At 35.7% G+C, this 20,904-nt stretch overlaps 1 protein-coding gene across 1 annotated transcript in view; it reads right to left on the bottom strand.

Annotated features, from left to right (window-relative positions):
• LOC128659590 (anion exchange transporter-like) overlaps nt 1–20,904 on the bottom strand; it is a 187,980-nt gene that overhangs the window by 91,110 nt on the left and 75,966 nt on the right. Inside the window, exon 2 of the mRNA XM_053713177.1 lies at nt 11,901–12,011. Within this exon, the coding sequence (XP_053569152.1) occupies nt 11,901–12,011 (111 nt within the window). The remainder of the gene's footprint in view (nt 1–11,900; nt 12,012–20,904) is intronic.

Below are 20,904 nucleotides of genomic sequence, written 5' to 3'. Positions count from 1 at the left end.
GTGTAAGTTTAAGTTCTTTCAAGCACAAATTAAGATTCCTAATTTCTGAAAAATTAATTAAAAAAATAGAGATCTTTTTAAAATCGTGTATCTCTTTCATCATTTCCGGAAATCAAAATACTAGGTTCTTTCGGATATAGTAAGTAATATATCGTCTGTGAAATGTGATAGTTTATATGCGTCGGATTGAAATCAGAGCAAAGTCTGTTGCTGGTACTAATTGTTCTCTGAATGTTTCTGTTAGTCAAAGTGAGTTAAATCATTGGGATAAAAACATGTGGACAAGCTATGCAGTAGACCCAATGGTAGGCTCCTGGATAGGAGTTATCAAATGTACCCATGAGCTCAAGCAGTTTTTAGTAACCTAGCAACATCCTTATTAGAGATTAAGAGGCAAAGAATAGCACACATGCACAACTTTTCAGTAGATAATCAGATAAACAGAAATACAATGCTTTGATTGCCTGTTTAGACTGAAATAATGTAATTTGTAACATAGTTTAATCTAATTTTAAAGTGAAGGTAAACTTTGATGAATGAAAGCCCGGTTTTTAAAAATACTATTAAAAACAGGGGCACTTTCATTCATCAATGTTTAGAAAGCAGCCGTTTTGTTTAAAAAGGTACATTTCTTTTCTACAGAGCCAGAGCAGCTTCCCCTGCCCGGAGATCCTCTCTTCACACGTCAGCAATGACTAATCCGGCTTCCTCCAATCACGGCATGGCTTCAGGCAATGACTCCCTGGGGGGAAAGATGTGATTGAAGGAAGCCGGATTAGTCATTGCTGACGTGTGAAGAGAGGATCTCCATGCGGGGGAAGCTGCTCCGGCTGTTAAAAGAAGAAAGGTAAGTTTATAAACAAAACAGCTGCTTTGTAAACTTTGATGAATGAAAGAGCCCCTTTTTGTAATATTATTTTTAAAAAACTGGCTTTCATTCATCAAAGTTTACCTTCACTTTAAAGGGATAGGAAAGTCAAAATAAAATTTGCTTGATTCAGATAGAGCATGTAATTTTAAGACACTTTTAAATTAACTTTTATTTTGTGGGGAGATAACCTTGGTTTCTAACTATCGCCCAATATCATTGCTACCAGTATTGTCAAAAATCTTAGAAAAATGCATCCATACGCAATTATGTGAATATTACCAATAATCTAACTATCTGACCCCTGATCAATCAGGTTTTCGTACAAATCACTCCACTACAACTGCCCTCCTAAAAGTTTGCAACGACATCCAAACTGGAATGGAACAAGGAGGCCTAACTGGAGCTATTTTCCTTGATTTTGCAAAGGCCTTTGACACAGTAGACCACGACATACTACTGCTCAAACTAAAAAACTCAGGTATTGGTGATCGTCTGCTAACCTGGTTTCGATCATATGTATCGGATCGATAACAATATGTCTCCATTTCTGACAGTGACTCCCTCCCTCTCCCAGTCACGTGTGGTGTTCCCCAATGTTCCATTCTCAGCCCCCTGCTATTTACATTATTTATAAATGATCTGCCTAATGTCTGCAAATCCTCAACCGTACACATGTGTGCAGATGACACAGTAATCTATGCGAACAATTCCGATCTACCGCAACTTGAAGCAGTGCTCCAAGACCAGTTCACAGAGGTAGAAAAGTGGATCTCAAAAAACAAACTCTTCCTAAACACTGACAAAACTGTCACAATGATCTTTGGAACCGGAACTAAACTACACAAACTGCAAAATTCCCATCTATGCATCAAAATAAAATAAAATTGCACACTGACCGCAGTCCACCCTTTTAAATAATTGGGTATGTTGTTAGACCCCAATCTATCTTTTGGCCTCCATATAAAAAAACTAGCATCTAAACTTTATCCAAAAATAGGTGCCCTGTACAGAAACAAATCCTGCCTCAGCCCTACTGTAAAGGAAAAGATTGTACAGCAAATGCTGATGCCAATCGTGAATTATGGGGATGTAGTATATGCACCTGCACCGCAAACTCACCTTAATAAACTTAATACATTGTATAACTCGTTCTGACGCTTTGTGCTACAATGTAACTACAGGACCCACCATTGTGACATGCTAAAAGAACTAAACTGGCTGTCGCTGGAATCCAGACGCACCCTCCATCTTTCCTGCCTTGTGTTTAAGAGCCTTTCTGGGAAGCTCCCACCCTACCTGAGCAGAATGCTCTCACCAGTTATTCCCACCTCCTGTAACCTCAGATCCAGTACCAGTACATTATTTAGCTTGCCTCAATACAAAAAGAAAGCAGCTCGATCCTCTTTTTCCTACAGGGCACCACAATTATGGAACGACCTCCCGCACACTTTCAAACCTTCCCCAAGCCTAATATCATTTAAGAGATCCCTCTCTACATATCCCAAAACAGAATGCACCTGTCATTGTTGATTATATATATCCTACCTGTTCTATGTTAAATTTTTGTGCATATATCGTGTATTATTATTGTTTTTGTATTTTATTGTACCCATTGTATCAATGCAATGTTTTGTGTACCCAGGACATACTTGAAAACGAGAGAAATCTCAATGTATCCTTCCTGGTAAAATATTTTATAAATACATTTTCAAATATGCTTCGTTCTCTTGGTATCCCTGAAAAAGAATACGCACATATCCTACACTAGTGGGAGCTAGCTGCTGATTGGTGCCTGCTCTCATTTGTCTCTAGTTATTGGCTAAATAGATGTGTTCATCTAGCTGCCAGTAGTGCAATGCTGTTCCTCCAGCAAAGGATAACAAGAGAATGAAGCAAATTTTATAATAGAAGTAAATTGGAAAGTTGTTTAAAATTGTATGTTCTATTATAAAATCATAAAAAAATAAACAATTTTCACACATATAAATGTATAGCCCACACCAGGCGAATGTAACCTAGTGTGGGCTATACATTTATACTTGTGATAATTGTTCCACATTTGTTTGATCTTAGATACTCTTGCGGCTTGCAGATGCACATATCCAATTAACTACTGAGAGAAATATAATTATAAATATGTTTGGGACTGTGTCCCTGTTTATTATATAGGAATCTCTATGCTCAGTGGCAATATCATTTGGTTGTTATTGGGTAAATATTCCCCCTGGCCACACTTAGATCAGATACAGGATAAGATTTATGTTTGTTCACCTTTTTGTGATCTACAGCTCTACACAGGTCTAACACCATTCTTTTATTCTTTTATGTTTGTTTGTCTTGCGGATCTGTTTCCGTAATTAACAGATTTTTAACCTTTATATTATTAAAAGTTATATTTTATCGTGTCATTCTTGTAACTTTACCTACTGGGTACACTAACACTCTCTTAGCGAGTGCTCCAAATGGCGCTTCTTTTCTCTTCATACATACAGAAATAGAACCGCAACAACAAAAAATGACTCAAATGAGATATGGTTTATAATGTCTTGAGAAGATATTGAAATGAGCAATAGGGATGAATGTGACACATTACTAGACATGTAAAGTTTAATAGATATTTCCAGTTGATCTTTGTATATGAACCAGCATGTAAGTCAAGCAACTTACTACTTTTTTTTTCTAATTTACTATGGGGTATTCTGCCCATTTTAATTCTGCTATATATATTCTTAAAGGGCAGTCTAGTAAAAATGTAACTTTCAGATAGGGAATGTAATTTTAAACAACTTTCCAATTTACTTTTATTATAACATTTTATTTGTTCTATTGGTATTTTTTGTTGAAAGCTAAACTTAGGTAGGCTCATATGCTAATTTCTAAGTCATTGAAGGCCGTCTCTTATCTCATGGCATTTTGACAGTTTTTTACAGTTAGAGGGCATTAGTTCATGTGTGCCATATAGATAACATTGTGCTCATGCACGAGGAGTTACCTAGAAGTCAGCACTGATTGGATAAAATGCAAGTCTATCAAACAACTGAAATAAGGGGGCAGTCTGCAGAGGCTTAGATACAAGGTAATCACAGAGGTAAAAAGTATATTAATATAACAGTGTTGGTTATGCAAAACCGGGGAATGGGTAATAAATGGATTATCTATCTTTTTAAACAATAACAATTCTGGAGTAGACTGTCCCTTTTAAATATTATTTTATCCTGCAGAACAGAGGCCTCTATGCAAAAAGACACACTGTTCCCTTTAATATGAGTTCTGCTTTTACAAGTATTCAGAAAGAAATGCAGGGAAAATATGCTGCCAATAATTTTACAAATGAAAATTAGTTTTTAAACTGCTTTAAAACATAAGCAGAGAAAGTGGGGGTTTTATTTTCTGGGGGTTTTCTTTCACGGTTTTATTTTGTGGCTAGAGACATAAATAAGAAGAAATCATTACACTATCTTTAAACATTTCTGTATTCTCAGTGAATATTTTTACAGTTTCAGTAAAACTCTTAAAACAGTGAGAAAAGTAAACAAAGCAGCAAGTAGGCAAGGTGTATGCAATGGACTGAATCAATGAGAAGCAGATTTGTGCGCAGTTAGAATGTTTTCTAATCATTCCTCTTCATGCTGTGAATCATTATATGTTTTTCCCTTTAAGCGAGTGAGTAAGAATTCAATGGGACATAAATTCCTTCAATAAAAACAGCAAGAATACTTTTTATTTCTTCAAATATGTAAATTACACAACTCATCAAATACAAGGAATGTAGTTACTTGAATAGTCATTGAAGATTTGTACTAAAATAAAAACTTAGAGGCACAAAAGATAGTAAAGAGTTATGGTCAAACAAAGCAAGGGGCAGAGAAGCAGAAAGGGACTGGCCATTGCAACCAGGCTGGCTGTACGTCTACTTATAAATTCCCTATGAATGTTTAAAAATGCAGGTGGATCATGGAATGTAGAAGGATATTGTTCCACAGACTGAAAACTGTCAGCCTCTTCAGCAGTGAAGAGAGACTATATAAATAGACTAAAATGCTATCAATAATAACATGAAATATTAATTCTGGTTTCCTTGCTATGATTATTCAGATACATATTATATTATCCATTTTAGATATAGGTTTAGTTTTAGTTGTAGGCACATCCGGCTAGATTTAGAGTTTTGTCAGTAAAGACCCGCATAGCTAACGCTGCTTTTTTTCCCAACGTACCTTTCCAGCAACGCTGGTATTTAGAGTTGTCTGAGGGGCTGCGTTAGGCTCAAAAAAGGGTGTGTTGAGCCTAACTTATCTCCACTTCAACTCTCAATACCAGCGTTGCCTACGGTAGCGGTAAGCTGGGAAAACGTGCTCGTGCACGATATCCCCATAGGAAACAATGGGGCTCAGCTGGCTGAAAAAAACCTAACATCTGCAAAAAAGCAGCGTTCAGCTCCTAACGCAGCCTCATTGTTTCCTATGGGGAAACACTTTCTAAGTCTGCACCTAACACCTTAACATGAACCCCGAGTCTAAACACCCCTAACCTTACAATTATTAACCCCTAATCTGCCGCCCCTGCTATCGCTGACCCCTGCATATTATTATTAACCCCTAATCTGCCGCTCCGGACACCGCCGCAACCTACATTATCCCTATGAACCCCTAATCTGCTGCCCCTAACACCGCCGACCCCTATATTATATTTGTTAACCCCTAATCTGCCCCCCCAATGTCGCCGCTACCTTACCTACACTTATTAACCACTAATCTGCCGACCGGACCTCGCCGCCACTATAATAAGGTTTAGCAAGGTTTCCATCCATAACATGTAGGACCTGTAATTGACATTTATCTAAATAGCTACTTACGTTGTGATATTGTCGACCCATAACTGATCTTAAATTGTGTGTATAAAAAAAAAATAGGTTTCATCCAGATACTCTCCCTCCTGTCCCTTTCAGGGGTAATCAGGGGTAATCATGCCGGATTATTGTTCTATGGGGGACTAAAATCCAAGGGCCAGCTTCATAATTTCAGCTTGTGAAACACATTTGCTAATAAATGTACCCTAAACCGCCGCACTCCCACCTCGCAAACAGTATAATAAATTGTATTAACCCCTAATCTGCCCTCCCTAACATCGCCGCCACCTACCTACAATTATTAACCCCTAATCTCCCGCCCACACCGTCGCCGCTACTATAATAAAGTTATTAACCCCTAAACATAACTCTAACCCTAACCCTAACACCCCCCTAACATAAATATAATTTATATTAAACGAAATAATATTCCTAAAATTAACTAAATTATTCCTATTTAAATCTAAATACTTACCTATCAAATAAACCCTAATATAGCTACAATATAATTAATAATTACATTGTAGCTATTTTAGGATTTATATTTATTTTACAGGCAACTTTGTATTTATTTTAACTAGGTACAAAAGCTAATAAATAGTTAATAACTATTTAATAGCTACCTAGTTAAAATAAATATAAAATTACATGTAAAATAAATCCTAACCTGTTATGTGGCGATGTGCGGTCGGCAGATTAGGGGTTAAAAATATTTATTATAGTGGCGGCGATGTGGGGGGGCCTCGGTTTAGGGGTACATAGGTAGTTTATGGGTGTTAGTGTACTTTAGAGCACTGTAGTTAAGAGCTTTATATACCGGCGTTAGCCCATAAAGCTCTTAACTACAGCCTTTCCATGGGCGTTAGGAGTCTAGTCGGTAGAGGGTCTACCGCTCACTTCAGCCAAGACTCTAAATACCAGCGTTAGGAAGATCCCATTGAAAAGATAGGATACGCAATTGGCTTAAGGGGATCTGCGGTATGGAAAAGTCGTGGCTTGAAAGTGAGCGTTAGACCCTTTACTGCCTGACTCTAAATACCAGCGGGCGGCCAAAAGCAGCGTTAGGACCCCTTAACGCTGCTTTTGATGGCAAACGCAGAACTCTAAATCTAGGCAATCATGTCTCAAGTGGTACAATATGAATTATGTATTGTGTGTTTGAAACGTTTAAATATGAAGTGACGATAATGATTAATAGTATTTTTATGTAATAATTGTTGCATTTTTAATCTTTTAATGTTTTTAATTGATTTTTTTGTACTTATGTCAAATTAATTTGTATTTATGTAATTTAATGTTTATGATTTATTTTAACATTGATGAATTGTATCACTTATTACAATCTGGTTCTTACTTTTAGTAATGTGGTTGTTGAACGAGCATATGTAAGAAAATTGATCAGCCAATACCTTTCTTTTTGTTGCCTTATATTCGGACACTCTCAAAGAAAGTGTATTCACTCTTGAGAAAGCCGGGGCGCTCTACTGGCAAAACACGTTGAGTTTATTTCTGTTCTTGTTGAAGATCCGTAGGGAGGTGTTGTGACGCCAGCTGCACTGGAACCGTTGCCGGCGGAGATTTTGAACTAGATCCATCTTGCCGTGCTTTAACAGGGAACTTTGCCTGTAGGATCACCTTGCATCTCAGTCGGATCCTTTATTACTTATGGGCTTGTTGTTTTTTATTGTCTATTGAGTATGATACTACTTGCGTGACTTTTATCTAACTTGAATAAATACTGCCTTGAATCGAGGATTGTCTCCTTTGTATCTTTCAGCTAAAATGCTATCAAACAGCCAATAAGGATAGAAAGGTGAGGGAAAAGGAGAAAGACAAGAAGAGTAAAATACCCAAATACAAGCCAAACAATACCTATAGCAGTATATGCAGCAAGCAATGAAAGGCATTTCTGCTAGACAATGGATACTACCAGGTCAAAGTTTAATGATACAAGTGAAACAGTAATCAGATTATGCAAGTGTATAAGCTCAGTATAGTAAATAGCAAACAGAGCTACTGGAATAAGAGGTACTGCAAGGTTGTAGCAAGTTTAGTCTATAAAATTACAAACTAGACTGTGTGAGCAAGAGATACTGCCACACTGGAGCAAAATGTTGTAGATAGCTAACAATTACAGCACAAAGCAAAGTAAAGTTAATCTTTTAACAGTATACAATAAACTCAATCCATTATTCTGGGTAAAGTAGGTACCAGGAGCCATGTTACCAGGGTCATACACAAAGGAAACAGGGATGAAGAGAGACATACAGCTCCAGAGACAGCAGGAGGTCATACACAAATGTTAGAAAAAGTACTCATTTACAGACTGACTCTATACATGTGCCTATAGTAATGAGGAACAACATTTTAAAAATATTGACAAACAATACCTCTAGAACCTCTGTCCAAGGGAAACACCTGGCAAGTACAGCAGATTCACAGAAGGTACCAGTAATTTGAAAAACAATATGTGACAAGCAAGACCAAAAGAGAAAGCTGAGTGAATGACATTGAGAAAATAAGGATATGAGATGAAAAACATTTCTAAAGCTTTCATTTTATTAATTGCAAAATATGTTACTTGTACATAAGTGTAAATATAACCCTTTACTATTAATATTAAACATCTATATTTCTTACATAATGAAAAATATGTGTTTAACAAAATATTGCAGCAGACGTTATGATGCTAAGCACAATCAACACAATGCCATCATACATAAAAACACCAATGTTATTAGTTTGTTGATAAAGGGCCAGATTACGAGTGGCTTGCTAACTGTTTTGTTCAATCGTAGAATCGTAGAAAGTAAATGTGGACGCATGAGCGCAATCGTAGAATAATTACTGCGACCTCAGAACCCTGGTTAACTGTTACGCGAGACAAAAATGTAGCACAAAACACATCAAAAATACATTTAAGAGTACAGTTACACTCATATTAACACTATCTGACAACATTATTAAATAAAAATATTGCATAAAAAAATTATAAGGGCTCAAAGATATGAGGTCTCATGTGCTAGGGGGGAAAAAAGGGACTGCAAAGGGCTTTAACATAGAGATAAATACATATTTAAATTTGTATATGTACAGTATGTATATCATCTATACACTAAAGCTAAAATTAACCATATAACCTACCAAATTAACCCCTTCACTGCTGGGCATAATACAAGTGTGGTGTGCAGCGGCATTTAGTGGCCTTCTAATTACCAAAAAGCAATGCCAAAGCCATATATGTCTGTTATTTCTGAACAAAGGGGATCCCAGAGAAGCATTTACAACCATTTGTGCCATGATTGTACAAGCTATTTGTAAATAATTTCAGTGAGAAACCTAAAGTTTGTGAAAAAGTTAACAATTTTTTTTATTTGCTCGCATTTGGGGGTGAAATGGTGGCATGAAATATACCAAAATGGGCCTAGATCAATACTTTGGGTTGTCTACTAAAAAATATATATATAGTTTTGATAGGTAAATATAAAAAGGACTTTATTTCTGTTTAAATGGAGTGATAGCAAAAATGCTAAGAAATCTCTGGTCTTTTGGGGAAGTTTTAGGGGTATATTTATCAAAGCGTCAACTAAAAATACGCTTGAATTCTGCATCATATTTGTCGCGAGATTGATCCGCTGCAGTTATCAAAGTATCAAGATCGGCAAATGTTGAAATTTGTGGCGTAATATACGATCCCGCGATCTCAATCCGACACAGATCGTGGCTTGCGTCATTACAGATGTTTCGAATTCAGATTCTACTCTATTTGACCCTTTGCACAATTTATCAAACATTTAACAGGTATGCTGCGTCGGAATACACGCAAGCGTACCTGTTAAATGTTTGATAAATTGTGCAAAGGGTCAAATAGAGTTTTCAATCCGCCACCCTTGAGGTCACGGATAACTCAATGGGAGTCTGAAAACACAGAAAGCTTATGTTCGATGCTGCAAGAGAATGAAGTATATTACATAATAAAATTAAATTAGAAACTTTATTAAAATTGTATACCCTTTCTAAATCAAACAATATTATTTCTCCACATTTGGTGCCTAGTAGATATAGGGATAAAAAATAAAAATACATTACTAATTATGATTATGCTACAAATTTGTCTCTCATTACAAAGCAAGGGGACAATATTATTTCTACAAATTTGTTGAAAAAATTTGCCCCAAACTTGTTGCACTAATAAATATAGAGATAAAAATGAAATACACAACGTAATATAGCTAACTTCCTTTTTATTTTTTTTGTGAACAATCTATGTGCACTATGTTTATGCCATGTAATACAAGTCCCACTCTCCACTTTGCACCAATTTTGACTCAACACTTTTCGGACCAATTATGACGCAAACTGCTAAACAACCCATACACTAGTGAATTTTTCAACCACTTTTGATTGGAATATGCATAATCACATGATTTTTACATGATTTCATCTGATTCAAATTTACATCTTAAACTATAACTAACGAATCAAAATGCTCGATACTTGTGTCATTGATCACTCATCAGAACTTGTAAGTGCCATTTGTTACATTGTGTATTATACTTTGAAAGTATGTATATGTGAATTTAGAATTAAAGATAAACATTGATGCTGACATTAGGACACACAGTGTAATATTTTAGGCAAGGATTTTAAAATTCAAATTGATGTTTGATTCAATATAATCTAAAGCTGATAGCTCAAAGGGATAGCCCACCTAACATTAAGCTGTCATGATTCAGATACAGCAGAAATTAAAATCACCTCTTTATTGTCATGCTATTTTCAGTGTATTTCTTTCTTCTCTTGAATTTATTTTTCAGTAAGAAATGTCATCTTATATGTCTGCCTATTTTTCACCTGTGAAGGAGTAGTTTTTAAACTAGATTGCAATTAGGAGGGGTTACACAGGTACAGAGAGAAAACTGGCCCAGCTCTTAAAATATCCATTGATTGCAAATAAATACATATGATACTTTGATTGCATGTTATATTTGCAATTATTCCTGCTCAGAATAATAATAAATTTACACTATATACATATAGTGGTATAAATAAACACAGAGATATAAAAGACAACAAAAAAAGGAAGGGACATGTAAATATGTTTGCAAAAGATTTCTGACATAACACACACACACATATATATATATATATATATATATATATATATATATATATATATATATATATATATAAATATATATATACATATGCAAGTGTGTGCAAAGATATATGTACAAATTCTAGCATTAACAATTATTTATTAAAAAAAAATATGAGATAAACGCATATCATGACTTCTAGAAATACAAATACACATTAATTTATGTTAAAGTATCATATAACAGATTTTTTTTATAACAAATAAATATAAAAATAACTTTCTATGAGATATTGTTTGTTGAGGTATAAATGTAGCTATTTCTTGGACATTAACAGTTGAAAAATAAAAGATTAGCTTTAGAGAAATGTGCTTGTTCATGGACAGTAATGAAATGGTATAAATAAAGTTGGGAAAAACCACAATAACCGCGACATTGATGACTGTTAGTTAACAACAGTTTGCTGCTCTTCGCACCGTACTTGACGTGCATGTTTTTGACGGCTTTTTTGATAAATAAGGGTATCATATTCAGATCCGTGTCAGCGATGGCTGGCGTGCATATTGACGCCGGCGAATGCTCTGAGATTAAAGCTTTGATAAATTGACCCCTATGTCTGAAATTGCCGGTCCTTTAAAGGGTTAAGGGGGTAAACATTGGGTATTTCTAAACTCAGGACAAAATTTAGAAACTATTTAGCATTGGTGTTTCTTGGTGGTTGTAGATGTGTAACAGATTTTGGGGGTCAAAGTTAGAAAAAAATAGTTTTTTTTTCAATTTTTTCATCATATTTTATAATTTTTTATAGTAAATTATATGATATGATGAATATAATGGTATCTTTAGAAAGTCAATTTAATGGCGAGAACAAAACCATTAAAAGTAAATATAATATGTGTGGGTACAGTAAATGAGTAAGAGGAAAATTACAGCTAAACACAAACCCCGCAGAAATGTAAAAATAGCCCTGGTCCTTAACGGTAAGAAAATTGAAAAATGGTCTTGTCACTAAGGGGTTAATTTTTTAATTTCAATGCATTAGAATATTTATACATCTAAGTATAACGATAATGAACCTTACCTGTAGATACATGACGACCCATTCCAAATATGGCATATATTAACGGAGGAAACAGAGAGCCATATAATCCAAACACTGGATGAACCGATGACATAATAGCAAAGGCCAGACCTGGAAAAAAATATGCAACAGGCAATAAACATTACGTCACATTTTTAAAGAGCTATATTAAAGTGACAGTAAAGTGAATATTAAACAATCATGATTCAGATAGAGGGTGCAATTTTAAACAACTTTCCAATTTACTTCTATTATCAATTTTTATTTTGTTCTCTTTGTATTCTTAGTAGAAGAGTAAGCCTAGGTAGGTTGATATGAGCTTAAGAGCATGCATATGTCTTTATCAGTCTATAGGAGCAGTATTCGCAACAATGTATAACATTCCTATAATCATTCTTGCAAACACTTCTTGAAGATGGCTAAATATACATGCAGGCTCATGGTTTCACCTAGGATTACTCTTCAGAAACTGATACCAAGAACCTTAGTACCAACCAAGATACTGACAAAATAGATTTAGTATTTTTCCACTTCCCAGCTAATTTAAAAACCACACTGCTACTGGCATCCTGACCTTGCTAAATGCTACCCAGTTATGTGATTGTTTTCACATCATTCTTCCTTTTCTAAAATTTACACAATAAATGACAAACAAAACACTGCAATAAGCCTATAAACAATATAACACATATATCCTTAACCCCTTCAGGAAATTATGACATGCAATGCCATCCTAACCGCACTGGGCTTTAAAGCCCTTATAACGGCATGGAACGTCATCACCCTTTGGCTGTACTGAAGCCAAAGGCACTTCCTGAATGGGATTGTGGGCTGGAGGGAGTGCCTGACGGTATAGGCACTCCCCCTGACACAATCCCATCATTGAAATCACATGATCAGATGAATGATCAAGTGATTTCAGTTTTTACTTATTTGTTCCGATGTAGACAAATAAGCCCGGGAGAGAAGGGTTAACTATGCTGCTTTTCTAAATTTGTGTTTGATTCCATTTTCTTAAAATAATGATATTGTTTTAAGAGGTGATTTAAACTGTAGCGTTCTTTAACTTTGTAAACTATTTTGACAAAACATAGGGTTTCTGCGACAAGACTGGTAGTTCATAATACACCAAATTATTAGTAAAACAAAATAGACTGATTTAAAGTTCACTAAAACTAAATACACAGGAGTGTGCATGTGTCTTTAGCAAGCTATGGCAGCAGTATTTGCATCATTGTATATCATTGCTATAAACATTCTAGCAAACACTGCTGCCAGATGGCTAAAGACGTACATGCACCTTAGTTCAACTAGGATTATTATTTAATAAAGGATAGTAAGAGCTACGCAAAATTGACGAAAACTGGAATGATGTTTAACATTGCATGATCTATACAATTTTTAATTTTAACTTTACTGTTCCATTAGCAATCATGACCTAGAAATTGAGGAGATAATCATATATTAGCAATTCTAATAAAAATATAAAAAAATACCAAATAAATACGTTTCTTTTGTCCGTATGCAAAATTAATTTGTCAATACATACGGGGTTTGTTACTCATCAATTTCTTCATAACTAACCTGACCTGTTACTGGTTTAATGGAAACCTATTTGTTGAGATAAGTAGAAAGGGGATTGTCCCAAACAATAACCGGAAGAAGAAATAATCTTTGACACACGTAAAATAATAATGTGTCCATCTGGGCTTTCATATGATTTCTGAATATATTTGTATGTACAAAGTTCATGCCATTTATTTGGCCATTTCCCATCACAAAATTCTTTCCCTCTCCACAAATGTAACCCCCATTTCCAACTTACCTTTTCTATCTTCTTTCCACTAGTTCATTGCCACAGTTCAAACATACACATACTAGGTACCGGAGATACTAATCTACAACTCACTACTTAAAAGGACAATGTACTCTAATATCTTCTCCCCTTTAATGTGTTCACAATAATGGACCATATTACAAGTAGGGCCCTAAATATGTCTTGCACACAAGCGATATTAGCGCTCCACTGTGCACTGGTATTAAGTTAAGGGCAATGAGAACACAAGCTCGTGTTTGCATTGCTAGGAAGCATTGCGCTTACAATAGCGCACTCCCATAGGCTCCAATGGGAACCTAAGCGCATCGAAGGGGGTAACTAGCGCAGCGATGGAAGAAAATATAAATATATATGTATATGATTATATACATATACAGTATATTTATGTGTATATACATACAGTAAGTCCAAGAAATTAAAATAGACAGTTTGTAAGTAAAAATTCAAAAATACTTTATTCCATAGATTAAAAAAATATGCAAAGGAACAACAACAATAGGTAGGGAGAGCGTAGCACCACCTGGCTTACATGTTTCGGCTTACGCTGTAGTCATAGCCAATGGGTGCTAGGATCTACCGACTTCATTTAAAAATGTTAATATGCAACCCTATAAGTTGTTGCAAAAATGTTACGCCTTTCCCTAATTGTTCAATGAGTTACCATAGTGAGTTTCAACAGTATATCATTAAGGTGGCAAGTTTTTTGCTTACCCACAATTATTTTAGATTTGAGGGGGATTTCTTTCTCCAATAATGTGTCACAGCCATGGGAGCAAAATTTGCTCCATCCTACGCGAACCTTTATTTAGGATGGTGGGAGATGGTGCACGTCTATGGAGGGGGAGACCCCTTCAGACCTTATATAAGATTGTTTAAGTGCTTCATTGATGATTTGCTGTTAATCTGGTCAGGCCCTGTAGACTTGTTTGCCCCCTTTGTTGAGTATCTGAATACTAATGATATGGGGTTGTGATTTACCTTTGAACACCACTCTAGACATATCAATTTTTTGGATCTTACCCTGATTGGAGATGAGAGTGGTAAAATTGTATCTGGGGTTTATTGCAAGCCTATAGCTGGGAATGATTTTGTGATTGAAGCTGGTGAATTGGAGAAAAGGTTATTTGCCAGGAGGTTGACAACACTGACAGGGAACTCTTACTATCGGAAGGGATCATATAAAAATCAACAAACTAACTTTGATGGACTACATTTTGTTACAGGATATAGTACCCAATAGCCACAGATATGTGCCATAATCAAAAAATATTTTGTGCTTCTGACAGCAGATGATAGTCTGGTCGATGTTGTAAGCAAGGGATTCAGATGTTCATATAGAAAGTCCCAAACTCTAGGCTCTATATTATCCCCGACCCCTACTCAGCTCAAAGCTACTAAACACCCATCTAGTTCTTGGCTTACACATGTGGGTATGTTTAGATGCGGACATAATAGGTGCAAACCCTGTGATTTTGCTCTTATAACCCACACCTTTAGATCCTGTGCCACAGGAGAAACTTTTGACATACAATCATGTTTAAATTGCACTTCCACCTTTGTAATCTACCTTATTGAGTGCATTTCTTGTAAACTTTAATATATTGGGCTAACTAGTAGGGACGTCAATTCCCGAATTTGGATACATCTGTCTACTATTTCATTGGGTAGATCTTCTACTCCACTTGTGCAACATATTGCCAAAAAACATGACAGCAAAATGCATTCATTTAGGTGGTGTGCTATAGAGAAAGTGAAACCCCCCAGAAGGGGAGGCAATCTTGATCACATTTTGACTAAAAGAGAGATGTACTGGATATTTAGGTTGGGCACTCGTATCCCTCAAGGTCTGAATTCCAGGTATGACCTCATTAATTATTGGGAATAGTTACTTCCCTCAGATATGTGGTGCCTAATCTTTTATCCTAATTCTTCTTTCTTTTCCTATTTTTCTCTTATCCTCCCCATCTTGATAAGTACTATATCTATTTATCTTTTGTACAGTATGTGATATTATACATTGTATATATGCTCGTATTAACTTTTTCATGTATCATAATATGCATTTTGTGCTGTGTATTTCCATTATAGACTCTAACATTGACTATTGGGATAAATTATTGGGTTTCTGAATAGCTCCTAAGGAGCATATGGAGTATATCAATATTAGAAATAACTGTGTTCTGTATTTCCATCATTTACTAGCATGCATTTATTGTTAAACTTATCGCTAAGAATAGTATGTAGAATATATTAAGGCACGATTGTGATGAATTGATGTGTTCTTTAATATTATTATATTCATATTAATATATTATGTAAGGTGATCTGTATTAATACTTTGCATATATTTTTCTATGGTCTGTACAGTATCTCAGGACCGGTGTACTTAGCGTCTCCAGCGTTACTATGGTAACTCATTGAACAATTAGGGTAAGGCGTAACATTTTTGCAACAACCTATAGGGTATAAATGAAGTCGGTAGATCCTAGCACCCATTGGCTATGACTACGGCGTAAGCCGAAACGCGTAAACCAGGTGGTGCTACGCTCTCCCTACCTATTGCTGTTGTTCCTTTGCATCTGTTTTTAATCAATGGAATAAAGTATTTTGGAATTTTTACTTACAAACTGTCTACTTTCATTTCTTGGACTTGGCTCTTCACCAGCAGGGCATTTCATTACTTTGCACTTGCTAGAATGTTGCTTAGCCTGTACCAGTTCTATTACAGGAATCCCTCCTCCCCCACACAGGAACGTAATTGATTATAGCTGCCGTGGATTGGTGGTTAGTCGGAAGGATTTGTCTTCATTGTGGTGAGTAACTAACGGACATACGCATATCGTCTGGCGGAGACGTTGTAGAAGCCAGCCGAGTCTCACCTGAAGTGGACACTCTTCATATCTAACTTCACGGTCAATGACTTTGCACTGGAGGTCTGGGATTGGAGGGTGAAGTGGGGCGCAGTTTTTGTTGGCTGAGTATAGAGAGCTATTTACTGACCTATAGACGGACATTCATGGTCTTACACTAACAGATCCCTACTTCTTTCTTATATACACATAGTAACACATAAATATATATGTATCTAAGCATATACATTTATATTTACAGGAAATAGTTAAATTTGCCCGTTTCCTGGTGCGCAATAAATTACAGCATAAAGTGTAATCTAGCCCTATATATTTCACCTACTGGAGTGTATTACATTTTTACAAATAGTTCCCTCACCCTTATTTGTATTCTTATATTTTTCTTATCTAAGGGAGTTTGGGAAAAGGCACCAGAATTCCTATATTGTTGAATACATTAAGTGAACTCCCTGTGAAATATTAATTTCATAAGTTTAAAATAGTATTAAACATTTTATGGTTAAATATTTTAATCCTACTTATTTTTTGCATAAAACACAAGAGGATGCAAAACATTACATTTTACCTTCTGATATAACCTAGTATATGAGGTTGAAAGAAGACAGAAGTGAATTGAGTTCAACCTATAACCTTTAACAATAAATAAGATGTCAATTGAACTTAAATTAATACAATTAGAAAGCCAAAGTATCCAAAAATTTAGTATTGTAAGACAGTAAACAAATTCTAAATATAGAGCCATAAAGGGTTTTATTTCAATGTATGCAGTCACAAAACTACATCATTTTTACATTCTATTTGATGAAATTTTGCCATTATGGGGGTATTAAAAAAAAAAAAATTCTAGTACTCGAGTAATGAAAAATAAAAGAAGATATGATTTATTTAGGTACCTTATAGTAAAACACTGACATTTATGGTTACAAGCATGTTTATAAGGACTAAAATTAGTTTCAACACAGGGATGTGAAATGGCAGAGGAGTGAATAGGTTAACGTATGTACAATGGAAAAATTGCTCATATCTGAAACGCAGTAAAATCCTACAGTAAAATAAATGAAATGTTCACTTTTGCTGTTTTTAGAATGCAGTCATGCTGATCCAGATCTGCTAAACTATAAAAATTCATCAACTCACAGTTAAAAACACTTGCACTTTCCAGCAAATCAAATCTATTTCCTGCTGATGAGAACCAATGAGTTTTTAACAGCTATCCAGAAGTGGTTTTGGTTTTGCACTACCTACCGCATAAGGGTATCACTGTGGTTAAAGGGATATGAAACCCAACATTTTTATTTCATGATTCAGATAGAGCATGCTATTTTAAAGGGATACTAAACCCAATTTTTTTTCTTTCATGATTCAGATAGAGCATGCCATTTTTTATTTTTTTTTTATATTTTTTATTTTTAAGGATTTGATACATTGAATAATACAAAAATAATAAAGTGAGTGAATTACATTTCCAACAAACGGTAGATTGAAAAATAAAGCAATTCAATTGTATCCCACAGAGAAGTCAATTATGGCTATTGTATCACAGAAAGAAGAAAAGCATCAACTTGCCATGTTGGTTTGAATAAACAAAAACATATGATTATATGATGATATAGTGAATACTACGTAAAAGATACATTTAAACAACAAAACAGATATATCCAGCCAATAAATCAGTTGTGGCTTATAAAAGAAAAAACATCACCTTGCCGTATTGATTTGAGTAAATTAGCACAAAGTAAATGAAAACATGTAATTATGTAACTCTTTGCTATCTTTTATTAAATTAATTTTTCACTTGTTTGATTACTGAATCCCTTTTTCTCCTTTTCTCCCTGAATTCCCCCACTTCCCTCCCCCTCCCTGTCCCTTGACTTCCCCTCCCATAAATTGCCTAATTAAAGGGAGAAAAAAAAAAAAAGGAGAAAAAAAAAAAAATTAAAAAGGGAAGGATAGAGGGAAAAAAAAAGGGGGGGGGGAATTTCCCCTCCTCTCCCCCCCGTCACCCCCCAACCTCCCCCCCCCCCCCCCCCGCCACGGCCCGTAGTTCTAAGGTCTAAGCTGGTAATATTGTCTTTTTTTTATTGTATTGGTCAAATGACCTTAGGATGATCAATTCATGAGGGATCTTTTACCAAAGATTAAGCAATACCAACTCTGAATTCCTAAATGGGAAAATTATCGTCTCTATTTCATTAATCGGGTATTAATGAAATAGGCTGACCATTTCATAAAAAAAAATTTAATGTCACTTTCATTGTAAATATTGGTATCTTTTTGCTCAATCATACATTGTTTCTTTAAGCAATTTCACACCTCCGATATTGAGGGGGACCCTGAGTCCTTCCAATACTTAAGAATTAGGTATCTAGAGGCTAAGATTATGAGAATGATTAGTTTTTCCTGAGATTGTTGTCCTTCACCCGGCTGAGCACAGAATATGATCTGTGGCAAGGTAAGAACCAGAGGGGAGATTACCAAGTGCTTATTAATCCAAAACTCTAACCTGAACCAAAATTGACGTATTTTCGGGCAGTTCCAAAACATGTGCAGCATGTCTGCTGCAGGAAGAGAACATTTAGGGCAGTCACTAAAATCTGAGTTATGTATTTTATAACCCAAAGCTGGAGTAAAATATGTTCTATGTAAGATTTTTAGGTGTGCTTCCCTCCATGTAGCAGAAAGAGTAGCCCGGGATACCTTTACAATTGACTTCTGCACACTATGCGAATCTATGGATTCCGAGGGGATAAGCCTGGGCCAGACCAACGCTAATTGTTCTAATAATGGAATTCCTTTATTGGAGTTAAGAAGTGCATAGCAGGGGGTTATTGACATACATCCCACTTTAATCAAAGTTAGCCATTTATCCAGTTTGCCTAAGGTCCAAGACAATTCACTATTCCTAGTTATCCCTAAGCAAAAATGTCTGAGCTGTAAGTATGCAAAAAATTCCTTGTGAGATAAGTTAAATTCATTTTTCAAATGTTCAAATGTTTTTATAACAACTGAGTCTTTTTCAAAAAGTTGCCGGACTTTTCCAAGTCCGTTTTGGGACCATCTGTCAAATGTGGCCGTTTCCAGGCCAGGTCGAAACTTGGGGTTCCCTTTTATTGGGAGGTGCTGAGAAACACTGCAGTCAATTCTTAGGGCGGCCCCTATTTTCCACCCGGCTTTGATGGGGTTCAAGAGGCTTTTAAGCTTTTTTATTTCAGGGGGTAGAGATTTAGGTTCACAGTGAGCCAGGCCAATTGGGAGAAATGGGTAACAGATGTTAACCTCCAGCGGTATGTTTGTGACATAATTTTTGGAATGGATCCAGTCTGTAACAGTTCGTGCAAGAAAAGCCAAATTGTAATGCCTAATATCTGGCAAAGCTAAACCTCCTTGTTCTTTAGCCGAAGTTAGTTTTGTTATAGAAATTCTCGACTTCTTCCCCTGCCAAAGAAATTTTCCAACTGCCCTATTAAGCATCCGAATATCCTTTCCATATATAATTAGTGGGGTATTCTGTAAAACATATAGCAGTTTCGGAAGGAGGATCATTTTATAGAGAGCTATTCTCCCAGAGAGTGAGATGGGTAGGCTCTGCCAAGTTTTTAATCTTTCACAGATCATTGTCAGGATGGGCGTTATATTAAATTTGTAAAGATCTTTGAATCTTACTGGAATAGTAATTCCAAGATATTTAAATGACTCAGAGACCTCTCTGAGTGAGCTATTTTTAATTGAATCTATCGTCTTTTTTAGCCAATATAATTCGGACTTGGAAGTATTAACAATATACCCAGAAAATGAACCAAATTGATCTATAATGCTAAACAACTTGGGTATATTCACCTTGGTATTTGAGATGTAAAGAAGGATATCGTCCGCATATAGAGCGGCTTTCATTACATGTTCGCCAATTCTGATGCCCTCGATATCCTGTCTGATCCTTATTGCTAGTGATTCTATAGCAATGTCAAAGAGAAGAGGAGACAGGCGACAGCCCTATCGCGTTCCTCTTTCAATGGGAATATCCGATGATAAAGAATTATTAACTATCAGTCTGGTGTGGGGACGTGAATATAAATTTCTTATGAAATTAGGGAAATTGTCCCTAAACCCAAATTTGTTTAAGGAGGTGAAGAGGTGGCTGAAGTAAACTGAATCAAATGCTTTGGCCGCATCAATAGCGACTATTGCAGAGTCTTTGTTTTCCCCTGTCTCCTCCTCTCGAGTTTGGAAAAATTCAGACACAAGCAGAACTTCCCGAATCTTAGAGGCAGAGTTTCGTTGATGTATAAACCCTGCTTGG

This window comes from Bombina bombina, chromosome 5 (assembly GCF_027579735.1).
Source record: "Bombina bombina isolate aBomBom1 chromosome 5, aBomBom1.pri, whole genome shotgun sequence".
NCBI lineage: Eukaryota > Metazoa > Chordata > Amphibia > Anura > Bombinatoridae > Bombina > Bombina bombina.
The sequence above is the reverse complement of the archived record's forward strand: the minus strand, read 5'-3'. Positions and strand labels throughout refer to the sequence as shown.